Source organism: Ptiloglossa arizonensis, chromosome 2, assembly GCF_051014685.1.
Source record: "Ptiloglossa arizonensis isolate GNS036 chromosome 2, iyPtiAriz1_principal, whole genome shotgun sequence".
Classification (NCBI taxonomy): domain Eukaryota; kingdom Metazoa; phylum Arthropoda; class Insecta; order Hymenoptera; family Colletidae; genus Ptiloglossa; species Ptiloglossa arizonensis.
In genome coordinates this window covers 13879820-13902662 of record NC_135049.1, presented here as the reverse complement: position 1 = coordinate 13902662, position 22843 = coordinate 13879820, and the positions used below count along the sequence as shown (strand labels likewise).

At 39.2% G+C, this 22843-nt stretch overlaps 1 protein-coding gene, 1 long non-coding RNA gene and 1 other non-coding gene across 5 annotated transcripts in view; 1 reads left to right on the top strand and 2 right to left on the bottom strand.

Annotated features, from left to right (window-relative positions):
- Positions 1-10379, bottom strand: part of LOC143155274 (uncharacterized) — an 82202-nt gene extending 71823 nt beyond the window's left edge. The window contains exons 1-2 of the long non-coding RNA XR_012994365.1: positions 10289-10379; positions 9734-9937 (exon numbers count right to left, since the gene is read on the bottom strand). This is a non-coding gene — a long non-coding RNA (uncharacterized LOC143155274). The remainder of the gene's footprint in view (positions 1-9733; positions 9938-10288) is intronic.
- Positions 1-21064, top strand: part of Hs3st-a (Heparan sulfate 3-O sulfotransferase-A) — a 208501-nt gene extending 187437 nt beyond the window's left edge. For all 3 annotated transcript variants that reach the window (XM_076327814.1, XM_076327812.1, XM_076327813.1), the window contains exons 3-5: positions 3103-3196; positions 15864-16365; positions 20459-21064. In XM_076327814.1, coding sequence (XP_076183929.1) covers positions 3138-3196; positions 15864-16365; positions 20459-21064 — 1167 coding nt within the window. In that variant the 5' untranslated portion in view covers positions 3103-3137. The remainder of the gene's footprint in view (positions 1-3102; positions 3197-15863; positions 16366-20458) is intronic.
- LOC143143925 (5S ribosomal RNA) lies at positions 19047-19166 on the bottom strand. The gene has a single exon (XR_012991295.1). It is a non-coding gene; the product is annotated as a 5S ribosomal RNA (ribosomal RNA).
- Positions 21065-22843: the final 1779 nt, after the last annotated feature.

The window sequence follows — 22843 nt, the reverse complement described above, 5'->3', positions numbered from 1 at the left end:
AATATTTGTTAACTCGTAAACTTTCAGAAAGTTGGCTGGAACGTTTGACCCAATACGATTTACGCAAATCCTGCCGGAGGTTAACTGCTCGGGTACGGTAGAAATGAGAAACGAGTTCGTATAAAGTGTAATGCAGCAAACAGTGGGTTTGGGTTAGGTCTGGGTTAGGCAATTGTTTCTGTAGGTCAACTTCTCCGATCTGCACAGTAGAAATGAGAAACGAGTTTGTATAAAGTGTATTGCGGCAAGCAGTGTGTCTAGGTTACGCAATTCCTTTCAAGGGTGAACTTCACAGTTTTGTACAATAGAAATGAGAAACGAGCTCGTGTAAAGCATATCGCAGAAGAATATCTAGGTTAGGTCTTTGAATGTGGGTACATAGCTTTCGCTTATAACACCATCGATCGGAGATCACGAATTACAGGAGTGTCTAGCCCCTAGTATACACCATTATCGGGAGATCTAACTTGGAATAACTAACTCTGTCATCGTATTCGAATTATCGAGGACGAGTACGAAGAACCTTTGACTCCACTCTCTAACGGATATTTACTCTTGTGTCATTTTTGTTGTTAGAGTTTAATAAACAATTACATCAAAGGTATGAGTTGTGCCAAATTAAACCTAGCTTACATAGTTCCTTCCATAGATAAACTTCTTAGCTTCGTAGAGTGGAAATGAGAAACGATCTCGTATAAAGTCTATCGTGCGTTCGGATTAGGTCTAGTCTACGCGATTCATTTCACAGGTCAACTTCTCAGCCTTGTACAGAAGAAATGATAAACGATCTCGTATGAAGACTCTTATGGCAAACTTATGCATTTGGATTAGGTCTAGCCTACGCAATTCCTTCCATAGATAAACTTCTTAGATTCCTACAGTGGAAATGAGAAACGATCTCGTATAAAGACTATCATGGCAAACTTACGCGGTTGGATTAGGTCTGGCCTACGCGATTCATTTCACAGGTCAATTTCTCAGCCTTGTACAGAAGAAATGAAAAATGATCTCCTACGAAGACTCTTATAGCAAACTTATGGATTAGGTTTGGCCTACGCAATTCACTTCACAGGTCAACTTCTCACCCTCGTACAATAGAAATGAAAAACGATCTCGTATGAAGACTCTTATGGCAAACTTATGCATTTGGATTAGGTCTAGCCTATGCAATTCCTTCCATAGATAGACTTCTTAGCTTCGTACAGTAGAAATGAAAAACTATCTCTTATAAAGACTCTTATGGCAAACTTATACGTTTGGATTAGGTCTGGCCTACGCAATTCACTTCACGGGTCAACTTCTCATCCTCGTACAATAGAAATGAAAAACGATCTCGTATGAAGACTCTTATGGCAAACTTACGCATTTGGATTAGGTCTAGCCTATGCAATTCCTTCCATAGATAGACTTTTTAGCTTCGTATAGTACAAAAGAAAACGGATCTCTTATAAAGACTCTTATGGCAAACTTGTACATTTGGATTAAGTCTAGCCTACGCAATTCACTTCACGGGTCAACTTCTCAACCTGGTACAGTAGAAACGAGAAACGATCTCTCGTCTAAAGTCTATCACGACTCATTTGTGCGTCTGGGTTAGGTCTGGCCTACGCAGTTCTCTCCACGGGTCAACTTCACGGTACCGTACAGTAGAAATGAGAAACGAGCTCGTACATATAAAGTGCATCGCGGCAAACAGTGAGTCGCGGGTACTTCACCGTCGCAGAGAAAAAGAGGAAAAATTAAAAGAACTCTTCATTTAAAGACATTCGCCGCGGTGAGTTGCAACTTGAATTTGAAAGTTTCATGAATACATCCAGTGAGAACGACAATCGCGGCGACGGACAGCAATGCGCTCTTAACTCTCCAGGAAGCCACTCGCGAGCGTCAAACAACGGAATGAGAAAAGTTATACCGTTGTTTTCGTGTATCTTCGTTTTCGTTCGCAATAACGCGGCCACCGTGTCGTCCAATTGTTCTTAAAATCGTTTGATTTTTCATATCGCCACGGTCTCCATGTGCCGGCGGATATTGCATTCTTCCGTGGCCTCTCGACGCGCCTGTTGATACCGGCGCGACAAACGAAACGAAAAATTCCGGAAAAATCACTGTCGAACGAGAAACGAATTTTTACAAACAACAATAATTTCTCGCCACGATCCATCAAAGCGCTACTCCGTGGAATTGCAGCTGAAGCTGAAACGTGTTTCGAAGATTTTACGCGTTTGTGATAAAATCGGGTTAAGAGATTTTTTTTCATTCACCGAGATAACGTGACGGTTAGCGATTAAACGAATTGTTGCTTTTGAGCGATATCGCACGACGCGATATTAAATTTAGAAACACCTACCAAGGAACTCTACGGGGACGCGGCAATGCAAATCGTGTCGAATTGCAATGGCATGCATAATTGAACGAAATTGCCTTTTACTATAGTTTTTTTTTTTTTTTTCGCGGAAAACTCGATTTAACGAAAGATACGTTTCACAAACAAGTGAGGTGAACACTTTTCAATTTAGCGTGGCTCTAACGAATAATTAACAGTTGTTTAATGGATACGCGATAAACTAGATTAAGATACGATCGTCGTTTCGTTTCTGTAGCTTATTATTTAAAATAATGTTCACCTTTCTGGAAATCAAAATTGAACACGTTTGAACATTTAAAATTGAACAGTTCAAATAAAATTGAACATTCAGCGTGGTTCTAACGAATGATTAACAGTTGTTTAATGGATACGCAACAAACTGGTTTAAGATACGATTTTCGTTTCGTTTCTGTAGCTTTTTATTTAAAATAATGTTCACCTTTCTGGACATCAAAATTCAATACAACGATGAAGCACTTTTTTCGCATTAAATGGGTAAAAGATATTTGCCTTTATCGTAAACAAGTATTTCACGAAGACTTTCCGCTGTTACTTTGTTCAACGATTTGAATAAAATGAAATTTTGTTTCTGTTTACTTTTTCTGTCGAACGAACGATGCGATAGAATAAGGATGAAAATAAGATAAAGACGGATAGAAATTTGTACTTTTATCGCGGAACGTTTCTTCGAATTGTGAGGCACGTTCGTAACCTTTCTTTCTTTCTTTACTTTGCAGAAAATTCAAGGATGTGAACAATCAAACTAGCGCAAATGCCCAACAAGGCACGGCCTCGTCGAGAGTGGTCTTCCCAGTCCCCTATAGATGTATTGTAAGTATCATTTCGTACTCGTATTATACAAAAATCGGTTAATTTCGTTTACGAAATAAATACTATCGAAAATCGATGATTCTCGATTCTATAAAATATAAATATTAACCACGGATTGGGTTCACGATACGTACACAAAATACGGCTATATTCCATACATGTATTTCTTATCTCGAACATTACGTATCGATGAATATTTGTTACACTTTTCATTATATTTATTGTACCATTTTTAATTTGAAAATTAAAAAAATGAGTCGTGTAAGGTATAAGTAAAAATTACTCCAAACGAAGTTGCGTTTGAATCCATTCACACTCTGTTGATAATACTGTCGTGAAAGTACAATGGAAAGTATAAAAAATTTTATGTAACAAGTAATGTTCGAAATAAGAAGTACAACTTTCCTAATCTATGGTTAATATTTACGATAGTATTATCAATAGAGTGATGAGTTTTCGCCGATGTGAACGAATCCAAACACGACCTCGTTTGGAGTGATTTTCACTTATACGTTACACGACTCAATTTTTTTTTAAATTATCAAACTTCACCGTAATTAAAACTAGTCCGAATTTAGTCGTGTTTGGGCTCATTTTCATCGAGAGAACCTCGTCGATTCACCGAGAACACTCTCACAAGAACCTGATAAAAATTTTCAAAAACTTTCTTTCATCAATGATTCTTCACTTTTCCATTGTAAAAAAAAATACTGTGACACTTGAACTTTGACCAACTGTAAATATACGAACGAGTCGAGAGATCTGTATGAAAATTTACACACGTTCATCCAACGGTAGTACCATCTTTAGAAAAATAAAACGATGAACTCGATAGCTCCGCTTCTTATCGAACGACAAAACTTATCGAACAATCTGGTATATTGCACTATACACATTATCCATCGAACGATCAACTGCTAAGGGACTTCTCAAACGCAGAACCAAACGATAGATCTCAATAATAACAAACTAGATTTACTCTTGTACGATCCTCGGTCTAACTCGAATGTTCTTTCTCGGTAAATTAGCTAATTAAAGTTCCCGGGATAATCTCCGTGACGAGAAGATCGTTGCTTTCCGCAGATTCTAATTGAACTAGTTCGCAAGATAAGGTCTTCAATTTTAACGCAACGGACATGGCGAGAAGTCACGAACCGGTCGACGCAACCGGATGCAATTAGAAGGTAGAAACGGTGTACCGTGAGCTACACTGTCCTAAAACTATACTTATCATAACTGCGGCAATCTCTCCTGCGAATTACATCGAAAATTGACGGTGTAACGGAAAAGCTGCCCGGAATTTGTTTCTTCAAGAAGAGGGGGGAGAGGTATAATGGCTTTCGTGGTAAACGAAATTCCTGCGTTACACGAACACTTACAGAGCCACACGTTTAAAGATTAACTTAAATAATTTCGTACGGTAATTTTCCTATACTTTAATACCGTAGTCGATTCGAGCAATTTATCACAACACTGTAATAGGTGTTACATTTTTAATCGAATATATAACGTAACTATTTTTGTACTCGAGATACTAGTTCAAAGGGATGAATTTGTAATTTCGTTTAAAAATTAATCCAGCTGAATACGGTTTTCAATGTTTTCTTTATTAGAGAGAATAGAGAAGAAGTTTAATTAACTCTTTTGTACGGAATTTAATTTTCTTTACAATTTATTCCGAACATTTTTTAATACTTTTACGAATAACGAATATCGTCAGAGAAACCCCCAAAAAGTATAAGACCATTTTTTAACAAAAATTGATTTTGATTGACTCGAAATCAGATTTTCAGATCAGAATATAAAACTTAAATATCGAGTTTCATTCTAATCCATCGAGCAGTTTGAAACACAACCAGACATATATACGTACATAATATACATACGTGTATTCAAAAAATTGTCGTTCTTTTAATAACGAAATTATCAAAGAGTTCTTAAAACGTGTATTTCCATAAACAAAAGTTTCCCTCAATTTGTATCGATTAGACAATTGGAAAAAAAATTCCTTCTTTATAAGTCAGACAATTACCTTCTTCCTTCCACGTTACCAGACAAAAAAAAAAACCTATTGTCACTATAATAAATCCTTCTCGAAGCCACGCAACTTTCGTCAGCAACGTTTCTTCCCGTTATCTGAAACATAGATGAAACGTAGACACCGAAGATCCGTTTCTGATAGACCACCACTGTACAATAGAATTGTTCATCGCATCGTCCGTATCGGTAAACTTAATAGCGCGTTGTAATATTTACGAAGCGCTCGCGCACGATTCGTACACATGTACGTGTTACGTATCCTTGGTGCTATCAATAGCAAAACGCGGACATGTCCGTCAATCGACGATCGGTCGTTCGCGCGAATGTTAACCGTCGAAATTGCGATTTGTCACAATAATACGGTCGATGGGTTTCCAAAGAGAGATTCCGACGATGCGAGATAAATATTTGGCGTTGCGCCGAAAGCCAACTCTCTCTTCTCTCTTCTCTCTCTCACACACACACACACACACTCTTTCTCTCTCTCTCTCTCTTTCTCTCCCTCTCTCGACTTTGGTCGCCAGAATCAACTGATCGAAACCAGAGAGTAGAACGATTCTGCGGTTTTTCAATGCTGCTTGTTTCCCTCGAATTGCCTTCCAGCTGGCCAATAACTTCCTTTCTTTCTCTCGAAAGCGATTGGCAAATCCGAATTTTTCGCAACACGGAAACTAAAAAGCGACTTTGCCCGTGCTCCGATCGTTTTTTTTTTTTTTCTTTTTTTTTTCACCTCGCGTAGGAAGACTTTATCGATAGTAGATCGTGTTCCCTTACTTTAATTGTTTCTTTTCTTTTTTTTTAAATTTCTCAATACCGTTAACGGATCAGTTCTTGCATACGGTTGAGTATTTTTATATTTTCTGAAAATAAATGTAAAATAGAAATTTTTCCCACTTGTTTATTTATTTAAGAATCTGGTTCTCTGTGTGTCTTTCTTTCTGTAATTTATTAAATATAGTTATTCAATATTCTCTATTCAATTTCAGGTTTGGAGGTATTGTTACAGTGTTTTATTATTATTGAAATACGACTGATCGGTTGTAATATTATTTTAGTCGTGAATTACGTCAATGAAACTGTCTATCATTTATGAAACGCACCATGAGGATTTCGAATAGGTTTTTTTTTGGTAACGTATGTAACGTGTTATTGAACTCACTCTCGTGCCAAGTATCAAGAAACATGTGCTTGTAATTATATAATATATCAACATAAGTAGTTCTAAATTCATAATCTACAAGTACTAGAGTGTTATTAAAAGTAGCAAATGTCCTAAATCTTTTAAATTGGAGTGTAATGGGTTGTTCGGTAAATTTGGTCGTTTTTTCCAATGTAAAAATATACTATGACACTTCAACTTTGAACAACTGTAAATATAGGAATTCATCAAACAGTAGTATCATTTTTAGAAAAATAAAACGACGAACCTAATAGCTCCATTTCTTGTCGAACGACAAAATTTATTGAGCAACCTATTATATTATATGCGTAAAATAATAACTTCGAGTAACTAAATGTGACAGAAAAAACTGAAAAAATCGTTTCTGAAATTTCTACTTATCTCTTACCTTGTACTGTCCAAACCGAGCAGGTGACCAATGAACATTGATGTACATAACAAGAATAGTTACAATAACGCACACTTATCGAAATACAGATTCGAATTAAAATTGAAGTACAATTCATACTTCGATAAATATACATTACGATAACTTTTCGTAACTGTTGTAATACTCCACCTAAAAGGTCACGGTACATATGATTTATACATTACGATATCAATATACGAATATTTATACAATAAATTATACCATGTGTTACATTATACACATAGTGCAGAGAATTGAAACATTCATTGAGAAGTTGAAATTTCTCGATTACGATTAACCGTACTCCAGAACAAATTAAACAATAATTTTATGTTCCATTTCGGTTTGTTTTCAACCACGATTGTCATCTTACGGCAATGATAATTTATCACGCGTTATCGAAGAAACGGATGTAAAAATAGAATAGATATTTTTCACGGTTTCGGAAGTAGGTTACTTCACTGACACATTTCACCGGAGACCGATGATGTACAACATCAAAAGCACCGTGTACGATTTTCATTCGCCTCGAATCCACTTGGTTTCAACCGTTCGTTAGTTATTCTAAGCTCGAGAGCTTTCGACCGAAAGTTTTATCACTTTTAAATTCCGATTTATTCACGGCCGTGTTGCGACGCGAGATCGAAAGTTTCCTCTCTCTTGTGTCCCTGTTCGAGACTTCATTAAGCGCTTTCGTTCAGAAACTGTGCCCCGATAGTTCGCGTTGCAGATTCTTTTTCCAACGGCGTTAACGTTCGCGAGCAGAGCGTTAATGCTCTCTTCGTCCGGTGGGATCGTTTGCTTCTACCAGGTAACATTTTCAAGTATTATTTCATTCAACAATGTTGCTCAAAATTGCTAAATGGACACACAGACGTATTCTTAATTGTGAATTTCAACGAGTCCTTTTCGAGGCTACAAAATAAACACGTAGTATTCTTCTTTACGTATGTATTTAAAAATGCATCAACTGCTTATGATTATCAGGGACTTGTACTGTTTATTAAAGTTTGTACCAGGTTTCAAGTATTATTTCATTCAGGAACAATGTTGCTCAAAATTGCTAAATGGACACACAGATGTATTCTTAATTGTGAATTTCAACGAGTCCTTTTCGAGGCTACAAAATAAACACGTAGTATTCTTTTTTTACGTATGTATTTAAAAATGCATCAACTGCTTATGATTATCAGGGACTTGTACTGTTTATTAAAGTTTGTACCAGGTTTCAAGTATTATTTCATTCAGGAACAATGTTGCTCAAAATTGCTAAATGGACACACAGACGTATTCTTAATTGTGAATTTCAACGAGTCCCTTTCGAGGCTACAAAATAAACACGTAGTATTCTTGTTTTACGTATGTATTTAAAAATGCATCAACTGCTTATGATTATCAGGGACTTGTACTGTTTATTAAAGTTTGTACCAGGTTTCAAGTATTATTTCATTCAGGAACAATGTTGCTCAAAATTGCTAAATGGACACACTAACGTATTCTAATTGTAATTTCAACGAGTCCCTTTCGAGGTTACAAAATAAACATGTAGTATTCTTTTTTACATACTTGTTTAAAAATGCATCAACTGCTTGTGATTATCAGGGATTTGTTCTGTTTATTAAAGCTTGTTTGATAAATTGATGTCTTTGAAAAACGTAACGACTATTTTATTGCTAATAATTTCTTCACGGTTCCGTTTGGTCCTCTGTTTTTTGTATTATCTTTGTTCGATTTAAACAAAAATTAATGTAATTTTCTTACTGATCGCGAGAGCAAATATTGGGTGTAATATACATATCTATTAAGACGAAGACCCTTTTCGGGAATAATTAAATAGTTTATTACCTAAGAACGTAAAATAATTATAACACTTAAGAAGTTGTAGATAAGTAATAATCCTTATTAATTATCGAGTCAAGATTCGAAATTAAAAGGCTTTTTCGTAAATTTTCATTCGGAACTTTTAGTTGATAATTCACGAGGATTATTAGTCAGTTACAACTTCTAGAGTTTTATATTTGTTTTACGTTTCTAGTTGAATAAATGGTATATATTACACCAGGGATTACTATTATAAGCAGTAAGAAGTTATTTCTTATTCATTTATTCCTGATTTATATTATCAATTTTCTCGTTCGCACAATTTGTTGATATTTATTGTTCGGATATAGTAAAATTCATGTTACGAAATCAACATAAAGAAAAGGGAAGAGAACAATGTTCCATTTGAAAAATTACTTCAACCGAATAATCTATGTATAGTTACAATAATAATAACAACTTACAAAAACCACTTTCACGATACACCGTATTGTTTAAAACAAACCTGAACAGTAAAGACATTTGTAATACGAAAAGAAACTCGATTTCTATGATTTGTAATGTGAATTACTAATAATGTCGAAAGTAGGCATTAAATCTCATTCCATCCTGTTTGACACCAACCTATCTATTATTACCATATTAAGCTATCGTACAGGTTTCTTATCTTTCAAAGTATCTGCAAAAATAATATTCGCAGCACGGTGCAAACGTAATGGGAGAACGATGAATTACAACGTATCGTGTTTGAAATGTTCGTTCCGCGCGTATTTCGAGGAAATTATAAACGTTGAATGTTTTTCTCACGATTATCCCCACCCGATACAGTGTATAACCTGACATAGTTCATCGCGGTTTGTTCTTGGTTGCCCGAGGCGGAGGCAGCTGATTTATCGATTACGGTAGAAGCAATGAAACCGGAGTTTCTGAAATTGCAACATCGTAAAACCTTCCACGAGAAATGTGTTCAGTTCAGTTCCTCGGACGCGTATGTGAAAGTTCAGTTTGTCATAGGTTTCGAGCTTTTTCCACGGTGACGTCAATGTATCCACGTACCTGGCTACGTGCTATGTAAGTTCATACGTACCACACCATTTACTTAAATGGTCCACTCGTGAGCTTTCGTGTCCTTATACGGGGATTGTATCAACGTTAGAAGTTGGCTGGAAACGAGTTGACAAAGTTGTCCAGCGAGGATGCTTGCGATAGTTTGCCAGAAATCAGTCGGCACGCTGGTAGCAATTAGGCTTCCATTTAATCAATCAGTTTGTGCGCAGAAACATCGAGTCTCCTAGTTAGAATCAGTCGGTCAATTTAGTCAGTCTTGGGCTTCGGCCAGTTTAGACTAGCAATCAGATTCTATTAGTCGTCAGCGAAATAAACAATTAGTTTAGGGAGCAATCAAGCTCATTTTCCACGGTTGTTTCAAATCGTACCAACCGCTGTCGTATATTCGTTACTCGATTAGCGTTACTGTTGCGTGGAATTGATAAATTATTATCTAAATTATTTAGACGATCCTCTGAGTAATTTAGGTGACACGTTGTCGTAGAATAATGAAGAACTCGAATAGGTGAACAATTTTATAGCCACGGCAGATTTTAAAACATAAAGAGTTTACTTAGTGTTTGACTCTACTCACTGTTTGATTCTGCTCACCGTTCGACACTACTAACTATTCGATACTACTCACTGTTCGACACTACTAACTATTCGATAATAGTCACTGTTCGTTACTACTCACTGTTCGACAGTACTAACTATTCGATAATACTCACTGTTCGATACTACTAACTATTCGATACTACTCACTCTTCGACACTACTAACAATTCGATACTACTCACTGTTCGACATTACTCACTGTTCGATACTACCAACTATTCGATAATACTCACTGTTCGATATTACTCACTGTTCGACAGTACTAACTATTCGATAATAGTCACTGTTCAATACTACTAACTTTGGATACTACCTCACTGTTCTATACTACTCACTGTTCGATACTACTCACTCTTCGACACTACTAACAATTCGATACTACTCACTATTCGGTACTACTCACTGTTCGACAGTATTAACTATTCAATAATACTCACTGTTCAATCTACTCATTGTTCAATACTACTCGCTATATAATACTGTACGGCTGTATTCACCATTTGACTCTACTGACTTTGCGACACTGACTGTTCCGCTCCGACCGATTCATTCAGTCTCTTCCCTTGGTAACATTTCGATTCTCTGATTGGTCAACGTTACAAGACAGTGGTGAATGTATTTGTGTCCAATCGGTAAGAGGATTACGGCAGGTACAACATGCCTCGATAATGTGCGTCGTCGGTTAGGAAAGGTAGTGGGATTTTCTTCCAAGAAGTACGTATTGACTTGGAATTCTTGGAAATAGACTAACAATGTAATTTCCTCGAATATTTCACGGCCAGGTCCTAGTACACATGACGCAACTCTCGCGTAACTTTCCAAGTATCCCAAGTTACGATACATTACGGGTAATGACCTAAGTCACAGCTTGAAGGTCTTCAAGGCTTTTGTCTTGTTAATCGATATTATTATTCCAACTCTTAGAAAGTATTAATACGAGAATAAAGAAAAAGGTAGGTGTTGTAATCATTGAAAAATGCATCGAAAGTCCTTGTAAACCGTCAACGCAATCAAAAAAAGAAAAATTTGTGCAAAAACGTCCAATGTACTGTAAACGATTCCAATTGAACTACCCTTGTTACTATTTATATAACCATAAAAAATCTTGTAAAATAAAATTAAAAATGTAAGAATTCCAATTTGAGGGAAAAGGTGTGAAAACTTTTGAAAATGGAATCCAATCCAACGCAGTGTATTTGGAAAACAAATTATCTCAAAAAATGCAAATTTGTCACCATGATATATTAATGTTTCAAGCTGTATCTATGTACAATCGCAAATAAATTGAAACCAAAGAAAGTATTAATTGTACAATAGAAAGTACCGCTTAAAAGATAAAGCTTCGCGTATCTTTCTAATGTAAAACACAATCGTAAAAAATATTTACCGATAACCTTCTATGAATTCATGGACGTTAAAAAAGTGTTTAAACGATTCAAAGTATAAACGAGACGTACTTTCGTGGAACTAAATGTGTTACAAAATTAGTTTGGAAAATTTATAAAAGTAGCTGAAACGAACCGATCGTTCGAAACCGCGAACAATAAAGGTTCTACTGTGTAATACAAAATTGTAGATTTAAAAGTATACATTTAACGCAATATAAATAAACAACGTAAAGTACGAATCGTGGTACCGTAGATGAATTTTTACGTATGATAATCCAAGAGATGGTAAATTCTTTTCACTTCGATATTATCTTACCCGGTAGTAATTAAACACGCATACGAATATGATTTATTAATTTCGCTTAACGGACACTTATATCGCGTAGCTGATGTCGGCATTTCCGACGCGATTACTCTTATCTGGTGTACACTTTCTTCATCCCGAAAGATCCCTTCGTTCCACGAGAGTGCATGCGGGCTTCCTTCCTTGATTTATTGTTTCCAGCAGTATCGATAAAACACCCGCCGTGTTCGAGTTGCAATTTGTGCAAACGCGCCACTATTAATTTTGTCGCTCCGTTAATCATTCGGGGAGATTTCTTTCCATGAGGAAACTGATCTTGCATCAATCGCGTTAGACCTCTGAGCTATCATTATTCACGGGTTCGACGTGTTTTCCTTTTATTTATTTCCCACGGGAACAATCGATAGCGGAGCAAACAGTGATTCGTTGAAAAGGGAAGGAGCAAGTGTGTCGTTCAACACGGTTAAAATACTTGGAAAATTATTTTTTCAGTAAGTTACGATCGCTTACGACGCCGCTCGTTTTAATTTTTAACGCGTATCGTTTCAATTGCAATACAATTGATGATTGTCCGTAATTTAAGTTTTCAATTTAACGTACCGATGCGAAACAAAAATTTTGTTTCAACGGTACTGGGATATTTTTACGCGAAATAATAAACTGTCACGTTCGTGTAAATTGTTTCATTCTATTTTTTTTTTTTTTCAGAAAGTAGGGAGCTATTTCCCGAAAAAATAGGAGATTTGACAATTTTGTAAAAATTCGACAGTGTCTTAGAAGTTCTTGTTAATTTTACGCAGATATACTACAGTAATCATAGAGGAGCACGTCACGCTTAATCTTTTGATCTGGGAGATTTCATTGAGGAAAATCCTAATTACGGCCGCGACCATAAAGGGATTTAATTTATCGTAAGTCTCGCGATATGCTCCTAACCGCTACTAGAAGTAATAACACCCTAATATAATCAGTAAGATATCCCAGTAAGTAGATTAATTTTAAAAAGTGACTAAATCCACATTCAACATCGATTAAATCCAAAGTAAAAAGTAATATTTACTCGGCACGTTATTGGACACAGTGAATTGACGATGAAAATTTGTCCACAAAATACTCGGCATAAAAATTACAATCAAGAGTAACTCTGGTTTCTTACGAGAAAATATTAATACAAATCCATAATACAACTACCTTCTCCGTGTAACACCGAATTAAATAAACCACAAATTCCATCGACAGAATCAATTGTTCGTAACCGAAAAAATTCCTCAAACTTGACGAAACATGGACGAATATTTACGCACCGTTTCAATTCGATGCACTCGATCAATTTCTCAACAAAAAAAGAAACAAACAATTTCCAATTTCCAAGATTTAAAAAATTTCAAAATTAATCGGACGCTTTAAAAACGTATACATTTCCCATCGGGTCGAAATCTTGGTAGAAAAAATCGCGTCAGCTGTCGTCGATTAAATGCCCCTCGAATCCACCGGGTGTCCCCGAAACACGACAGCTCGTTAAACCGAACCGACGACACAATGAATACGCAATTACGCGAGTCGGGAACCGTACACCTCTCGGCAACTCCCGTTTCGCTCGACTCTGCTTATTCTATCGCATTTCAATTGCACACCGGTAAATACTTAACGCGGCCCGTCTACGGGATCCACGTTGCGTTGCGTTTTCCGCGTGAATACCCGTGGCCGTGGTACGCACGAAACTCGACGACACGTTGCACAATGAAGTCGTGTGGCACGCAGCGTGCACGACCGCCCGGGCACACACGAACGAGCGTGTAACACGGTCTTATAAGTATGCAGACGATGATCGGTAACCAGCGACGGTCTTAATAATTCTTGCGGCGTGGAAAGTATAAGCCGGGAGCAACGCGTGCCGCTAATGTCGATGTTGCGTGCCACCGACACGCGTGCCACCCAATTGAAAGGGACACACCGCAATCTGCTAATAATGCTCCTGGTCACTGTCGAGCTCGATTGAGAGTTCAGTGATAACGAGCCACGATTTCGTTTCGCGACCCCTACACGCCTACGGTGAGATACATTTACACAATCGGAAATATTTCCTTGCAGGTGCGACGTAGTCTCGGTGTATATCGAGTGATCCCAAAGCTTCTAATAGCTTTCGTTAGATCGCGATGCTCTGATCAATGAAGAGTCGAGAAGTGTGAAATAGACCGAGGAAAGTAGACTTGCGAGTGAATAGTTTTTTGTTTGTGGTTTGGTTTGGTTTGGTGTAATCTTGGGTCGTTGATTACGCTTGTAACATCTTTTATTAGATTACAATGCTCTAACTAATGAAGAGTCGAGAAGAGTGAAATAGACAGAGTAGAATAGTCGACTCCCTCGACTTGGGAGTGAATAGTTTTTCATTTGTGGCCTGATTTGGTGTAATCTTGGGTCGTTGATTACATTTGTAATATCTTTTATTAGATTACAATGCTCTAACTAATGAAGAGTCGAGAAGAATAAACTAGGCAGAGGAAAGTATATTTGGGAGTGAATAGTTTTTCGTTTGTGGTCTGTTTGGTGTAATCTTGGGTCGTTGATTACATTTGTAATATCTTTTATTACATTACAATGCTCTAACTAATGAAGAGTCGAGAAGAGTGAAATAGATAGAGGAAAGTATTGGTGTAATCTTGGGTGGTTGATTAAAGGAAGAACTGTTTTTACAGGGTGGTAGAGTACAAATTTTTCTTGATATGTATAGAGTATCGAGTGTAAATACTCGATAATTTTAGAGATATGGATAATCGAAACTGAAGCTACCTTGGGTTGCACGATGTGGCTAATTATTTGGAAGCTTTATTACTTGGTTTTCTACGAACTGGTGGGGAAACGTGTTCAAAAAAGAAATTTATTCCTAAAAGAGTATACAGTAAGACCATAGAGGATCCATAGAGGATAGGTTATTTATGGTTATTACGGTCGTTGAATTTGGTTTCTATGCTCCATGAGAGCATAGAAGTAGGATAAGGGGAAAAATATAGAGCATCGTTTAAAAAACTATCGATGAACTTGAAATCTCGTAAAATAATGGCCTTGAGAACTCTGTCTTGAGAAGCTTTCTCATACAGTAACAAATAAAGCAAATAGGTGGTCTCGTTTAACTGAAATTTAAATTTATAATATAAAAAGAAAGAAACAATAGAAATGTAGTAATAACGAAAATGGTACGTCACGAGATAAGATGAAATGTCAATGTCTATGAGATAAGATAAAATGTGCATACATACGTACGTAAAACGTACACACTTCTAGATGTACAAAAGAATCATCAACTTCGGGTAACAGACGCAGACACCTGACAACCCGATGTATTTTGTATAATTTTTTCGAATTATCACCAACCCCAGATACACGGATTTTACTGTAATTATTTTGTAATCTGTTATAGTTCCAACCGAATAGATTTATAGTTCCAATGGAATTATAGTTCCATTCGATCATTGATTATGTTTCTGACACCTTTTATTAGATCACATTGCTCTAACTAATGAATAGTCGAGAAGAATAAACTAGGCAGAGGAAAGTATACTTGGGAGTGAATAGTTTTTAGTTTGTGGTCCGTTTGGTGTAACCTTGGATCATCGATTACGCTTGTAACACCTTTTGTTACATCGCAATACTCTAACAGTGGTCTGATTTGGCGTAATCTTGGGTGGTTGATTAAAGGAAGAACCGTTTATACAGGGTGGTAGAGTAGAAATTTTTCTTGAAATGTGTAGAGAAATGTCTAGAAATGATTGTAGATACTCTAGAGTAGAGTATCGAGACTATTTTTCTTCAGTTCGAGCTCAGACAGGTCCTTTAACAAAGGTATCAAAATTTCTCGTCCAGGTGGATGTCCCGCTCTGCTATGAGGCCGGCCGAGGGCGACACTTCGGACTGCATCCTGGTGGTTGGCATATCCAGACCGAAGATGGCCGCCGCCTTCCTCACGGTCGTCCTCTTTTCCCTCTTTCTGACCTTCCACATTCTCTACGACAGCGCTGTGTACAGCCTCCACGCGGCTTCGGCCGTCGAGGGTCGTACCGTTGAGCTCGTGTCGCAAGTTCGTGCCACGCCGCCCCTGCTATTCTCCAGTAAGGTCCACTTCCCGCGTACCAGCCGACATCTACCTCAGGCGATCATCATCGGCGTGCGGAAGTGCGGCACCAGAGCGCTACTCGAGATGCTCTTCCTTCATCCGCAGATCCAAAAGGCTGCTGGCGAGGTCCATTTCTTCGACCGCGACGACAACTACGGGAAAGGCCTCGAATGGTACCGACGGAAAATGCCCTATTCCTTCAGGGGACAGATCACCATCGAGAAAAGTCCCAGCTACTTCGTCACACCAGAGGTGAGTCGAGGAAGACGATTACTTTCAGAACAGGGACCACTTGTCGAGCTTTTTCTGTATTCTGATGTGTTTCAACGCTCGAATCGTTTCGGTATATTCGATGAATAGTGTTTCAGTGCTTGGCTGATCGAATACTATTTGAATACTTGACTATTCGAACACTTGAATAGACGAATATTGGACAAATAATTGGGCAGTAACACTAGTCACGTACTTGACTAGTTGAATGCTGGAGGATACTTGACCGATCGAATACTATTTGAATACTTGACTAATCGAACACTATTCGAACACTTGAATAGTCGAATATTGGACAAATAATTGGGTAGTAACACTAGTTACATACTTGACTAGTTGAATGCTGGAGGATACTTGACTAATCGAACACTATTCGAACACTTGAATAGTAAAATAGTGGGAAAATACTCGCGTAGTTGAACCCTAGTCACGTATTTGACTAGTCGAATGCTGGAAAACATTTGACTAGTTTAATACTATTCGAATACTCGATCAATCGAATACTATTCGAACACTTGACCAATAGAATACTATTCAAACACTTACTAATCAAGTGGTATTTGAATATTTAACTAATCGAACAGTATCCGAACACTTAAATAGTCGAATAGTGGGCAAATACTCGTATAGTTAAACACTAGTCACGTACTTGACTAATAGAATGCTGGAGAACATTTGTCTAGTCGAATACTATTCGAACACTTGAATAGTCGAATACTATTCGAATATTTGATTAATCGATTTGAATACTGAACGAATACTAGACTAGTCAAAAACTATCCGAATAGTTGATCAGTTGAAAACTATTCAAATACTTAACTAATCGAATACTATTCCAATATTTGTCTAATTGAATACTATCTAAAAACAAAAATAAATTGTTTTTGTAATTTACGCATTAATCAGAATTTTATATACCAATGTAAACGAGTAAGCAATTAATCGTCTATTTACCACGATTACTCTGTTAATCAGTTGCAAAACAAACAGAAAGCAATCGGTTGTTATTACTCAACACCGATCGTTAGAAATTTCAACGAAAAGTGCCCCATCGAATCAAACGCATTTACAAAAACCTAAATGATCGTTTCATCTATGTAACTACGTAATTTATCTTATTATAAAGTTCGAGACCAACAGCCATTGTTCTCCCTACTACACAGCGTTCCCTTGTTCTTCAACTCCCAGAGTTTCACAAGTTCTTCGACAAGTCAACAGCAAGTATTCCATCTGTCAACTACTTCTCTAACTACAACAAGAGTTCCTTACGCCAAGAAAATTGTCATATATCAACAGATTTCTTTACGACCACCATTGTTCCTTTTCATTTTCATCTAGCAATAGAAAGAAGAGAGATTTTCTACACGTCTTTTCGTCGAATAATTTTGATCTCGCACGGTCTTACAATTGAAATATTCTTAACAAAGACTTATACGAATACTCTGATAATTGGAATACACATTATTCGCTTGATAAGTTTAAAGAAACACTACTTGAAAACTCGCTATATCGATTCGAATAACGGTAACTGTACAAGTGTCGTATTTTATCAATTTTTTCAATCAAATAATTATATGTATAAAATATACACGATCAATTAAGATTCCAACTACAGCGTTGGTACATCTTTATTTTAAAATAGAATTAATTATATTTCAACGGTGAAAACGTTCTACGTTACGTAACAACTTAATTAGATTTAGTAATCAAAGAAATATTTAATTATCGAAAAATATTAAAAGATTTCAATTCACGTTAGGCAACAACCGAGTAAATATTTTATTCGATAGAATTTTAATAAAAATAATTTATATCGCCTCAACTGACAATCAAACAGACGTGACAATAATAGTATATCAATCGTGGAAATAATTCATTTTCAGTTTCTTTGTATCAAAGAGTTTTGCAATATGAATAGCGCTTCGTAAATTTCTAATTACGGTTACCTTAGTTCAACGTTCCTAGTACCTGGAGATCAACGAAGTTAATCTAATGTTGATTGAATCCAGCCCTAACCTAATCTTTCGGGGATTATCATAAACTATGAACATTGTAACTCACCGAGAAATAATGTAATTACAATATATATCAAGACCGAGCTCAAAGGTGGTACATAATTTATTTGTGGTTGTGTTAAATAATTTGATTTTATCGTTGCGACACATCAAACGATATAAAACGAATATGAAACAGTTGCATATGCGGTATGAAACCAGCAAGAAGATAGATAATATTATCCGGTTCTGCACCACTGCGTGGTAATATTTTTCTGAAAGAATTGGTTTTCCCATTCCTATTATCTGTCTCATGTTTTCCATTATTTCACCTGCTTTATTTCGCCAATTCTGATTTTTTTTTTTTTTTTTTACCAACGAATGCCGAAGTTTTATTTTTTACTCTAATTTATTGTATTGCAATTAACACAATTACACACGGCACTTTGTATTTATTGTTCAGCAATCCTTTACTGTATCCTTTTTTTTTCCGAGTGGGAGAAACTTTCAAAATTTTTGAAACAATTTATATTTCTTGGAGAAAATTGGGGAGTCGTCTGGAATTTCCCTATTAAAATAGCTACGGTGTGACCTATCTCTGACGTAATTAAAGGGAGAGAGGTTGGAAACGCCAGTGGCATAACGTTCGATGCTCCTCTGCAAAATTATTGCCAACAACACGTGGTGTTCCCAGGCGGTCACCCATCCAAGTACTAAACTGCGCCCAATGCATCTTAACTTCAGTGATCGGACGAGAACTGGTGGTACATGCATGGCATGGTCGTTGACATAATCCTTCGTTGAGTCTACACGAGCATATCGTTATCGCGTCGCGAACATTTATCGTGTCCCGTGTTAAAGGGACTCCGAATCAACGCGAAATACTGCCCTCTAGGTGTCAATCGACTAGTCAATTATCTCGAACAAAAGTTTCTCGTTTTCATGCATTATTCGCTACACTAGTGAATGAAATTAAACCTCACGGATCAACGAGAAATATTTACAGTCACGGTAGAAAATTCACGACTCGATTCGGAGACTCTTAACGCAGAGGAGTCACGTTTATTGAGCAGTTTCTCGTTTCTTTCTTGTGTACAGAGAAATAGAATGTGTCGGAAGGATTAAAAGCAAGTGTGACAAATATAGTACGAGACAAACGAAACACACTATACCTAAAGAACAGAGTGTAAAACGTGAATCGAGACAAAGTATCAATACTTTGTCCGTGTTGCTCGCTTTAAGAACCTCTAACTCGCTCTAGAATTGGAAACAGTGGAGAGAGCACCAAACTCTCAACGTGTAGGTTAAACTGAGCTCTCAACGTGTAGGCTAAACTGAGTTCTCAACGTGTACGTTAAACTGAGTTCTCAACGTGTAGATGAATCTGAGCTCTCAGCGTGTAGGTCAAACTGAGCTCTCAGCGTGTAGATTAAACCGAACTCTTAACGAATAAATAACAAGCAATCAGGAAACAACTGTTCTTTACACCATCAGGAGGTGTACTCGATCGATTCTGGCACAAGATCTAAAAAACTAATTGTTTCACGATCTGTTAAAATTTCCAATCAGCATTCTACTTACTTTGAGAGATACCGTTAATTCAAAAGTTAGAATCATGAGTTCCGTTCAGGTAGATTCCCGAGCCAAAAGTTTGGAATCTCTAACGAACCGAGAGAACGTTTCAAGATTAAGAACGAAAACCACGTTACGATCCCCGATTACGAATCAAACCGCAATTGCGCGCAAGTGTGTAGCTCGTTGTTCGTCGAGATTGCGCGTAATACCAACGTGTGGAATCCTTCGACACGACACCGGACGTAACACCGACAAATGGCTGCTCCGCTCTGTTGCGTCCGCGAAGGCAGTTACATGCTTCTGTGCGCGCTAACGATTTCGTTCGCCCATGGGGTTAACGCGACGCGGTTACGCTCGTGTGGACCCCGCGTTCGTTGCAACCTTAACAGTTGTTACGCGCAGTCGAGTTTCCATAGCCCCACCCCCAGCCCCCTGTATACCTATATCCCAACGTCGAAAAATAACACACGAATTTTCACGTGCGCGCGCGCGCGTGTCTGTTCCAGGTGCCTGAGAGGATACGCGCGATGAACGCGAGCGTGAAACTGCTGCTGATAGTGCGAGAGCCCGTAACCAGAGCGATATCGGATTACACTCAGCTGCGAACGCACGCCGCAACCGCGTCGACCGTAACGAACGGGACACCGCGGAGCGTCCAGCAACTCCAGCAACTCCAGCAACAGCAAGCGGCACGTAGCTTCGAGGAGCTGGTGATACGAGCGGACGGTACCATCAACGAATCCTACCGACCAGTCGCGATCTCCCTCTACCACACGTACATGCACAGATGGCTGGAGGTGTTCTCCAGGGAGCAGATCCTCGTGGTGAACGGTGACCAACTGATCGAGGATCCGGTCCCGCAGCTGCGCAGAATCGAGAGCTTCCTCGGCCTGGAGCCGCGTATCGGCAGGCACAACTTCTACTTCAACCACACGAAGGGCTTCTACTGTCTGCGCAACGAAACCTCCGAGAAGTGTTTAAAGGAGAGCAAAGGCAGGCGTCATCCGCGCGTAAGCCCGGTGGTAGTCACCAAGCTGAGGAGGTTCTTCAACGAACACAACCAACGATTCTACGAGCTCGTGGGCGAGGATCTCGGCTGGCCCGAGGAATAACCATTGTAGATAGTAACCGGTGCAGATCGCTGCCAGCCGCACGAGTGACGCGGCGGGACCTACGCCCAGCCACGATGGATCGTCACGGGGCAAGAGTTCAACGCGTTCCTGGAACAGAGACACCGAGACTCGCGCGACCCGTTCGCGTTGGTCGCCGTGTACCGATCGATCCCGAGGAACACCGATCGCGCGGGCCATATCCTCCCTCGATACGCGAACAACCCCCGGAGACCGTGTCGGGAAGACGAGACAGGTCAGCGCGAAAACGACGGATGCGAACTCGGCTGGACCGAAGTTCTCGGATACGGTCACCAGTGGGTGGCCACGGTCCATCCGCTCGACACGATCGAAATTGCTCACCGGGTACCTCGAAAACCGCGACTCGTGTCGCACCAGCGCCACGTTCGTCGAAAATTAACGACAAGACATCCAAGAGAGAGACAGAGAGAGAGAGAGGATTCGACGACAAAGGCACACCGCAAACCCCCGGTGGAGGACATCGAGGGACTCTGTCGCGACGAATCGAACGATACGTGCACACGGCGTCGCGGAGAGGACACCTCGCGATCGGAGATCCTCCAGACGAGAAGTTCCAAGAGGAGATCGTTGGATTCTCGTCGGAACGGAACTGGCACACCTCATCGTGGAGAGAATTAAGGCTGATCAGGATGAGTACCTTTTATATTTTACTGATTAGCTGTAAGATCAAAATGGGGTAACGGTTCGATGGACCAGCTCGGTGTACACCGTTCGATGTGCTCGAACGATCGAAACGACCAACGGATAACTCGTTTGTACTTTTCACTCGTGTGTCTGAACATCCACGGTTACGCGGGGTACTCGTACAGCTTCCCCACGGTGGGAAGTTCTCGGATCTCGGCACTCTTCTCGATAACCGAGAGGAGAAGTTTCACCGAGCACCACCGGCGTAAAACGAGCGGAACAGGTAGGCGCGATACAATTCCTTAAAAGTGCAACAATCCTGCGGGTCTCCGCAGGAAGGACGTTCGAGCACGCGAACACTCGAGAGCCACGTTGAAGAGCCCGTGGCAACGAACGAAGCCATTAAATCGAGTGCATGCAATTTAATGGATATATGCTCCGTCCCTACAACCCGGCGACACCCGTCGTCCCCCGGAACTCGTCATTATTAGCGGAGATCCTGGAGAGTCCTCCTCTTGCGTTCGCGTTTCAGTCACTCGTCCTTGCGTGCTAATTGCTTCGAATTGCTTTTTCAATGCACCGTCGAGACCGATTTCTCACCCACGTCCCTCTTCCCGTCACCATCCAGAACCATCCCGTACGTCCCCTAATCGTCGGTGCTCGCGATCGATGCGCGTCCTCCAGACGTAAAAGATTTCATCCTCCGGGATTGATAATGGTTTGCATCGACGATTGTACGCATCGAAACGGGAAATTTGGCACTCGGCCCGCGGACAATTTCCCACGGATTTAACGAGCACGTTGGATATGTTTAAACGTTTCGGTGAACCGTTAATTGAAATTTAACGTTAAGGAGCGTTTTATGACGCGCATCGAGACGGAACGCTCGTTTGACCAACGCGTGGAATCCAGGACCCTCGAAATCCATCCGTGGGTCTTCGATCGCGACGCGCGAGTTCTCGTGGGAGTTCGTTTCGTTGCCACGAGCGAATTATCATCATATGGATCGACGAACGAGTCGGGCGGCTCGAACCGAGTCACCGGTTCTCTCGAGGATCGTGAACATCGTCCGTGGACGAGTAGGTGGCTCGTTACGCCGGTGGCGGGAACTTTCGC